The following is a 10000-nucleotide window of genomic DNA, read 5'->3' on the forward strand; positions in this document are numbered from 1 at the left end:
GGATGGGTTCATCTGTGTACCAAACTTATCTTTCCGAAAATATTTGTCGAGATCCTATGATAAGCTTTTGTGTTTTCGACGTTTAGATAGACAAGTATTAAACAGAAAATCAAGAAGAAAAGAATACTTTTTTTACGAGATACTGAACATGGTCGTGTTGTCAGACTTTAAAAAACGATGAAAATTTTTCAAGTCATATGATGCTGAAACAGTTACTTGCTAATTACCTAATTCCTTTCAGCTCCTAAAAGCTGTAAAAATGGAATTTGCAACACTGCATTAAGTCAGCAAGCAAACATGAAAGTTGAAGAAGTTATAAGTCAGCTGATGCTGAAACAGTTACTAGCTAATTACCTAATTCCTTTCAGCTCCTAAAAGCTGTAAAAATGGAATTTGCAACACTGCATTAAGTCAGCAAGCGAACATGAAAGTTGAAGAAGTTATAAGTCAGCTGATGCTGAAACAGTTACTAGCTAATTACCTAATTCCTTTCAGCTCCTAAAAGCTGTAAAAATGGAATTTGCAACACTGCATTAAGTCAGCAAGCGAACATGAAAGTTGAAGAAGTTATAAGTCAGCTGATGCTGAAACAGTTACTAGCTAATTACCTAATTCCTTTCAGCTCCTAAAAGCTGTAAAAATGGAATTTGCAACACTGCAATAGGTCAGCAAGCAAACATGAAAGTTGAAGAAGTTATCAAGTCAGATGATGCTGAAACAGTTACTTGCTAATTACCTAATTCCTTTCAGCTCCTGAAAGCTGTAAAAATGGAATTTGCAACGCTGCAATAGGTCAGCAAGCAAACATGAACGTTGAAGGCATTACGGTGCCTAATGAATTTCCCACTCGGGACCCTGAAGCATCCAACAAGAGTACCCGTTATTGCTTGATATTCCAAGCACATTTGTCTCCTGAAGTATTATTCGGCTACTCTTCAAGTAGCCGAGACAAGACGAACGACAGCGCGCTAATGCGCCGCATAATTTGCATACTATAATGATGCTCGGGCCCACTGCGCATTATCTGGTACTTACATGCGCCGTACGTAGTCACTACATGACATTCCAATATACTTCTGGGAAATAAACTATTTGCTATTTCAATCCCTGCAAGTTTTATCAGCGTCGCATATTTTTACTCGGCAATTATGATTCTCTCTCTCTCTCTCTCTCTCTCTCTCTCTCTCTCTCTCTCTCTCTCTCTCTCTCTCTCTCTCTCTCTCTTTGGGAATGAGAAGATCGTCGTGGTCTATAAGCAATGTGCTGGGAAGATGATGAAAAGGTAATCTTGAAAAGTGGTAGCGGGGAGGTTCTTCATTTGACATTGCTTGAGAAATGAAAGTGAATTTTGTATGTTAAGTGTAAATAAATAAATAAATGAATGAATGATTAGATAAATACATAAATAGCTAAATAAATCAATATAAAAGTATCTGTCGGATCATGTCAGAATGACCAGGTTTTAACCAATTCACATTAGTCAGAATGATCAGGTTTGAACTAATTCACATTTCTACGATATGATTCGCAATTGCAGATATCTCTAAACTCTTTTCTCTGTTACAAATGTTTCACTCAGCCTCGCTGGCACATTTCTCAGTATCTCCCCAAAAATATATGTCAGACAACCTGGACATCAACACTTCCCTTCCTTTAAGCCTGCTTCATCCCCCAAGATACTGAAGGCTTCCCGTTCATCTCGGCATTTCACGTTAACAAACCCCCTTTCTCAACAAAATCGACCGCATACCACGTGTCAATATGCAGTCATTCCAGTGCACAAAAAATATAAAAATCTTCTGATAGTGGAAATGGAAGACTCGTATCCTCCCCTTGCGCAAGGCGAAATCTCTGACACAATCAGAGTTCTCATTTCCATTAACATTTCTTGTAGAGCAACTCACGCCAGAATGAGAGGGGGGAACCATTACCAGTCGAGTTTCCCATTGCTATCCTTGGCTGTACTTAACAGCAACCAACTTCTCGAAAACCCTGTACTCTCACGATATGCAGCAGAAGGCGGGAACGGCATATACCCTCTGATAATTATCAATTACACACCTGCCAGGTGTTCTTCCTTGGTTTGACTGCGATTACCGCCCGGATTTGGTTCGATGTGGAATCTGACAGTTCGGCTAAACCTTCTTGCATATGGTGGGAAAACTGATATCGGTGGTATGGCTGCTAAAATCTATCTGATTATTTCTGGTGATTGGAAGTCATTTCTCCCTATAATGTGGTTCGGATTCAACAATAAGCTGTAGGTCCCGTTGCTAAGTAACCAGCTGGTTCTTAGCCACGTAAAATAAGTCTAATCCTTCGGGCCAGCCCTAGGAGAGCTGTTAATCAGCTCAGTGGTCTGGTAAAACTAAGGTATACTGAACTTTTCATTAACTTCGTTTTCAAAAGAGTTTGGTGAAATTATCCGCGAAGTCCAGAAGCAGGGAGAGTGAAATTCCCCTTCTTCTTGACAAATCTAGGATTAAGTTACATTTAAACAACCCAGAATAACAACAAAAACGACTCTTTCAAAGTTCTCACAGACTGCATGTCCACGGGTTAACCAGTTCCGGAGATTTATCAGAGCCAAACCTAGCTAAGCATGATCTTTGGCTTCAAAATAGAGAATCACTGAGTGGTGCTTTGGGAAAACGTCAGGTTTGACGGGAAAATATGAAAATCATCAAAGTATACGAATCTGTTTCTGTATTTCATGAACAGCAAGGCTTCCTGGGACTTAGCAGGAGGGGGCCAACTTCATCCCCAAGAACATTCGAGGTAACTGAACGTTATCTGGGAGCAAATGATGCGAATCATTGCTTGGAAACAAGCTGCTCGGCCGGATCACAAACATCGTTGTCGAAAAGCTCACGGGGAGATGTTATGCTCCGTGTTCATGCGAAAGTCCATTGTCCATCTTTCTCCCTTCTGGAATCTCGCTTCTTGAATCTCTTTTCTTGTCTTGAAAATCTCGCAGGGGGAGAGAAAATCTTTTGTAATTCACCTACTTTTCGAATCTTTCTTCTTGAATCTCTTGTTTATAATCTCTTGTCTTGAATCTCACGGGTTTTGTAATTCACGTCGTTCTTCAGCTGGGCAGGTTTTGAGTTTTTGCCGTAAGATTTTTAGAGGAAGCAGAATTCCGAATTTCATGACGGCAATTGGCATCTTGAGAATGGAACCAGTTTGGTAAAGGAAGAGTTAAAAGGTTTGTCATACAGAGCAGTGTTTCCTTCTTCTTCTTCTTCTTCTTCTTCTTCTTCTTCTTCTTCTTCTTCTTCTTCTTCTTCTTCTTCTTCTTCTTCCGTATGAACCCAAACGTGAATTCTACTGTTGAAAATTATATTACTGTTACTTGTATTTTTCTGCTGTGCTATTACTTATACTGGTTATTTTAATATTAATAATAATAATAATAATAATAATGATAATAATAATAATAATAATAATAATAATAATAATAATAATAATAATAATAATAATAAAAACAGTATTGGCATTTGAAAATCATTTCCAAAGGTATTTAAAGGTAGGAAAGCTAATCAAGATTCAAGATAAATATTAGTTTTAGATAAACAATACAAAAAAATGGATTCTCCTCAGCCGCAAAATTGCATTCTCCACCTCCTGATCGATATGTGGTATTTTGAATTTTCAATTTATAGTGGAATTTCCAAGTAATTAGCCTAACTGGTACTCCACTAGCCAAGGTCACTCCTAATTGCTTGAAGATATGTAGTCATAAAATATTTTTGAGAGTACACGAAAATTTGAAATTTCCAGGAGATAGGCTTTGGAATGTTTTGAAAAACGATTCTCAGGGCCAACATTGAGCAACGAAAAGATGAACCCAAACGGAGCCCGCAAGTTAAGGTCAGTAATTACCTGAAAACAGTTAGTCTTGATTTTAAAAATGATTTTAAAAAATGGTCTTGACAGTACGGCTAGAAATAATTCTGAACTCGTGTGAAAATATTGATAAGGCCAAAAATGAACGAGATTTTTTTTTTTTTTTTTTCCAAAATATTTTACTCTCTCCTTTAACTCTGCGCATGCGTTATATTAGGAAAAAATTATTAACAAGTTTTCTTCAATAACCAGCACCGGTTTAGAATACAAATACAGCTAAAATCTCAACGCACCCCCTTCCCCTCCCCCTCCCCACCCCCTCCTCCCCTCCCCACTCCCGCACCCCCCCCCAGCCCCCAAAAAATGTTCCGATAAGATACAGCAGAAACTTAACTCCTTCCCGAACATCATGTTATAAGGCGATTACCGTCGTTACGACAAGACAATAAACGATGGTTAACTGCCCCAGATAAATAGGTTGATGGCGGTGGTCTCGGATCGGCCGGGAATAACTTAGATATCCTCGCCATGACAACTACAAGATCGGGGCATACTTGAGCAGACCTCAAGTATCCGGCGGAGAACGAACTGCGCCTTTCTCGCTCAACGTGTTAAAATGCTAAAGAGAGAGAGAGAGAGAGAGAGAGAGAGAGAGAGAGAGAGAGAGAGAGAGAGAGAGAGAGGAAGAGAGAGAGAGGGGGTGGGGGACTTCAAATAGATAAGCTTGGTTTATCCCAGGAGACAGACAGACAGAGAGAGAGAGAGAGAGAGAGACAGAGACAGGGAGACTTCAAATAGCTAAGCTTGTTTTATCCTAGAAAGAGAGAGAGAGAGAGACTTCAAATAGCTAAGCTTAGTTTATCCCAGAGAGAGAGAGAGAGAGAGAGAGAGAGAGAGAGAGAGAGAGAGAGAGAGAGAGAGAGAGAGAGACTTCAAATAACTAAGCTGAGTTTATTCTAGAGAGAGAGATTTCAAATAGCTAGGCTTAGTTTATCCTTTATCCTAGGAGGAGAGAGAGAGAGAGAGAGAGAGAGAGAGAGAGAGAGAGAGAGAGAGAGAGAGAGACTTATCCTAGCGACTAGCCTGTGTGATACAACTCACTGCTTCTTCTCGCACAAAAAAAAAAGAGGAAAAAATATTGCCTCTTTCAAACTGAATGCTTCAGCTGATAGACGTTCGGCAGTCAGTCATCGATAGCAAGACGGGCCAAAAAGCTCATTAACTTTTTCCCTTTCGGAATAATGCATTGTCAAGTTGTTTTCGCATTTTACTTACGATTCGGCGCCGCGGGAATGGCTTCCTAATAAGCGCTTATAGGAGAGCGTCAATGCATTCGGTCTGCGCATGCGCTCGTCTTCTCTTCAGAGCACAGAATGTTTAGGATCATAAGCGTTTCTTTGAGTGTGTTTTTTTATTTATTTATTTATTTTTTTTTTTGTTTCCTACGTTATTCGGGAATATATATTTCTTCAATCTGCAAATATACAGACGAAAATCCAAAACATTGTCAAATTGAAATAAAAATAGGTAGGTTTGTAGAAAAGCTTCATTGCATTCGGTCTGCGCATGCGCTCGTCGCCTTCTCTTCAGGGCACAAAATGTTCAGGATCATAAGCGTTTGGTTGTGATCATTCTTTGAGTGTTTTTTTTTTTTTTTTTTTAGTTTCCTGTGTTATTCAGGAATATATATTATTCCTTAAATCTGCAAATAGAAAGACGAAAAGGCAAAACATTGTCAAATTGGAAATAAAAATAGATAGGTTTCTGACTTCCTAGATTATGTTTGAAAATATTTCATTTTAAAAATGCAAGCAAACTTACAGCTTATACATTGACAAGCACACCGGATCAAGATGCATGCATTCTGCCAAACAGACAGATAAAAACGTAATGTCATTCTCTCTTAAAATACCAACCAGTTTGATATTTCAGAATCACATCTCGAGATCATTTCCCAACCAGTTCATTCAAAAAAAAAAATAGATTTTATATCTTGTTCATTTTGAAAGAAAATTAAATTTTATATCTTGATATCCCGGTTTTATTCTCAACCTGACGATTTAACAACTGCCAGAAATAAATTCAGAGGCTGTTCAACTATCCCACTGTGTAATGAGACTAGCAGTCATGCGACAGTTAAATGAGACCGTCTGCAAAGCTATTCAAAGCCAGATAATTCCATTTGCATTTTATTGAACACTCATTTTACGTTGCGTTTATGACGTCATAACCCAGCTAATAGTCCGTGGACATATGTATAAAAGATTTAAGAGAAAAATGCGTTTATTTCTCTCTTTGTCTGTTGAAGGAATGGTATTCCCTCGGACGGTCGGAGGTCAAGAGTTAATGCATTTGTGAAATGAAACAGCCTTTTTTTTTTTTTTTATGTGCCACACTTAGTTGCTCGTACCCACAGTGAGGCTGAATTTAATGAAGGATGTACGTTTTGGATGGTACTTTACATAATCGACCGAAAGGCAAACGGTGTGTGAGGAATAAAAGATATCGCCGAGGAGATAATTCGTGATGGAATCAATTGCCGCTATTTTGCATTCTGGCGCGCGCGCTAAAAGGGATGTCGAAACTTTTTCGCGCGATTACAGTCCCGTGAAGCTATATTTATCATTTGTATTTTGCTGTTTAAATCGTTCTACCCAATCCCTTACAGTTAAATTTATCATTATTAGTTTGCTGTTTAAATCGTTCTACACAATCCCTTCAAGTTAGTTTTATCATTTTTATTCTGTTGTTTAAATCGTTCTACAATCCCTTAAAGTTAATTTTGTCATTTTCCTTTTGTTGTTTAAATCGTTCTACAATCCCTTGAAGTTAGTTTTATCATTTTTCTTTTGTTGTTTAAATAATTCTACAATCCCTTGAAGTCAATTTTACCATTTTTCCTTTGTTGTTTGAATGGCTCTAGAATCCCTTGAAGTTAATTTTATCATTTTTCTTTTGTTGCTTAAATCGTTTTGCAATCCCTTGAAGTGAATTTTATCATTTTTCTCGTGCTATTTGAAACATAAAATGAACCCAACAACAAAGATGTCTAAATTGCCGTATTCCTAACGCATCCCATCTCTTCTACATAGGAATTCAAGTGTTAGCAGTCGCCTAAGAACAGAAGAACATTATATAATTATTAATGTTGCAATAGGGAAGGTTCTATTTGTCCAATAGTCATAACAAGACAATATTCAAAATTTATGTAGCTTATTTTTAGGCTTGATTTTCGTGAATGAAAGAATCAAACCATTGCTACCGTTTCATGCTTAAAGGTTCCAGGCTTCTGCTTGTGTGTGTGTGTGTGTGTGTTTGTGTGTGTAGGGTGTATGTGTGTGTGTGTGTATGTAGGGCATGTATGTGTGGGGGGCGAGGCGGGTAGGATTTAGTAGGGAGGGAGGATAATTGTGAAAGGATCAAAACATCATTATAGTGTTTCCTTTTCAATACTTAAGTCTCTGTTTGCGCTTGTGTGCGTGTGCGTGTGTGTGTGTGTGTGTGTATGTGTATGTATATGTATATGTGTAGGGTATGTATGTATTGGGGGGGCGGGGTGGGGGGATTTAGTGAGGAGGGGAATAAGTGTGAAAGGATCCAAACATCATTATAGAGTTTCTTTTTTATACTTAAGAGTTTCTCTGTTTGAGCGTTGTGTGTGTGTATGTATATGTGTATGTGTAGGGTATGTATGTAGGGGGGCGGGAGGGGGGATTTAGTGGGGAGGGAGAATAAGTGTGAAAGGATCCCAAAATCATTATAGTTTCTTTTTCCATGCTTAAGAGTCTATCTGCTTGCTTTGTGTATGCTTGTGTGTGTAGGAGGGAGGTGAGATGGAGGGGGAGGGGGCGGTGTTGAGTGTGGAAGATGATGCATATATATCGATTATCAGCGAGTTCTCCCACCGGCTGAACTCCAGTCCCATCATTCCCCAGAGTTATGTTAGTTCTGAAATATCCCTCCGCGTGGGAACGCGCCAGAAATAACAGAGGGCGCCTTCAGACAGATTTCGGAAAATGTTTCTTGTTTGGAGAGGGAGCGGCATTCTGCCCAATCTCTTCGTTAGCGTCAGTGATCTTTCAAATTATAATGAGAATACCATGAGTTTCATTAAGCGCCTGATAACGGGAAACAGGTTTCCGCCGTTCTGCCATCAACTGAAATGTTAGAAGAAGCAATCATGTTTTTAATTTTTTTCTTACTTTTTCTCTTGGAAAGCGAGAAGCAACGTTTCTCTCTTTTTACTTATGTGAGATATTCGGCGTTTGATTTACATAACATTAGTCGTCCTAATGGCGAGCCATACCAAGATCTGGGGAACGTTTTCTGAATAGCAATGCAGGCCAGAGACTCCCAGTGGTACTCAAACTGGTCAGTGCAGATTGAGTTTCCTTTGAAACATTTGGATTTGCTCCTTTCGTATTTTTGGAGAAAATTTTCCTGGGTAATATCAAGCGAAATCATTGTATTTCCTTAGACTTTATTGGGTATAATGACAATAAAAAAGAACTGAACTGATCAGATAAAATAACCAGCTCGAAAATAGTTCAATAACACACCCACTGTAAAAATCTGTTAAATAAATTTCAGGGAGGAAATTCCAAAACATGGCAGTAGATGGAGATTAACGTTCCCCATTGCCAATCCATAGCTTACAAATTCGTGCAATGTATGTGGGATACAGACCTCTGGCGAGTGTTATGCAGCCATTTGATAGTATGGACACCGCCGCCTCTCCAGCTCCACGGAACACCGACGGAAAAAATACCCGTAGAAGAAAGAAGATATCTGCAGAAGACTTTAGGGCAGGATATCGATGCAAGATATTGTCCTTGGTTCAGTTCTGAAGAAAAATAAGAAAGCTTCCTAACTGTGGGATAACTGAGGCTTAAAGATTAACCAAAGAGAATTGAAATAAGCAATATAAAGAAGCAATACCACTCTTGTATTCAATGGCCCATATTCACCATATTTTCTTTTTCTTCTTCTTCTTTCATTTCCTGTTGGTGTTTCTGCAGCCTCTGGCGTGATCAGGCGACCGGAGAGACTGCTTATCGTGACGATGATTGCGACCTGCTTCCTTGCCTTACATTTTGTTATCTCTGCTGTTACAGTTTTCGGTTAAAATGGCTGGTCGGTTGGCGAACAGTCCGCAGTTGATAAGCTCTCTCTCATTCCTGTTCCCGTATTTTGCTGTTTTATTTCCCGTTATTGCAGTTTTGTCTCCTGTTGTGGCAGCTCCTGCTTTTGCAGTTTGATCTCCTGTTATTGCAGTTTTATCTCCTGTAATTGCAGTTTTTATTTCCTGTTATTGCAGTTTTTTATCTCGTGTAATTGCAGTTTTATCTCCTGTTATTGCAGTTTTTTATCTCCTGTAATTGCAGTTTTTTATCTCCTGTTATTGCAGTTTTTATCTCCTGTAATTGCAGTTTTTTATCTCCTGTAATTGCAGTTTTTTATCTCCTGTTATTGCAGTTTTTATCTCCTGTAATTGCAGTTTTTATTTCCTGTTATTGCAGTTTTTTATCTCCTGTAATTGCAGTTTTTATTTCCTGTTATTGCAGTTTTTTATCTCCTGTAATTGCAGTTTGTTATCTCCTGTAATTGCAGTTTTTATTTCCTGTTATTGCAGTTTTTTATCTCCTGTAATTGCAGTTTTTTATCTCCTGTAATTGCAGTTTTTATTTCCTGTTATTGCAGTTTATTATCTCCTGTAATTGCAGTTTTTTTCCTGTTATTGCAGTTTTTTATCTCCTGTAATTGCAGTTTTATCTCCTGTTATTGCAGTTTTTTATCTCCTGTAATTGCAGTTTTTTATCTCCTGTTATTGCAGTTTTTTATCTCCTGTAATTGCAGTTTTTTATCTCCTGTAATTGCAGTTTTTATTTCCTGGTATTGCAGTTTTTTATCTCCTGTAATTGCAGTTTTTATTTCCTGTTATTGCAGTTTATTATCTCCTGTAATTGCAGTTTTATCTCCTGTTATTGCAGTTTTTTATCTCCTGTAATTGCAGTTTTTTATCTCCTGTAATTGCAGTTTTATCTCCTGTTATTGCAGTTTTTATCTCCTGTAATTGCAGTTTTTTATCTCCTGTAATTGCAGTTTTGATCTCCTGTTATTGCAGTTTTTTATCTCCTGTTATTGCAGTTTT

At 38.2% G+C, this 10000-nt stretch overlaps 1 protein-coding gene across 1 annotated transcript in view; it reads right to left on the bottom strand.

The window, feature by feature from the left end:
* The window catches only part of LOC136846361 (ABC transporter F family member 4-like), an 89177-nt gene that overhangs the window by 66712 nt on the left and 12465 nt on the right, over positions 1–10000 (bottom strand). The window contains exon 3 of the mRNA XM_067117161.1: positions 3220–3330. Coding sequence (XP_066973262.1) covers positions 3220–3330 — 111 coding nt within the window. The remainder of the gene's footprint in view (positions 1–3219; positions 3331–10000) is intronic.

The sequence above is a fragment of the Macrobrachium rosenbergii genome, chromosome 15 (assembly GCF_040412425.1).
Source record: "Macrobrachium rosenbergii isolate ZJJX-2024 chromosome 15, ASM4041242v1, whole genome shotgun sequence".
NCBI classification, from domain to species: Eukaryota; Metazoa; Arthropoda; class Malacostraca; order Decapoda; family Palaemonidae; genus Macrobrachium; species Macrobrachium rosenbergii.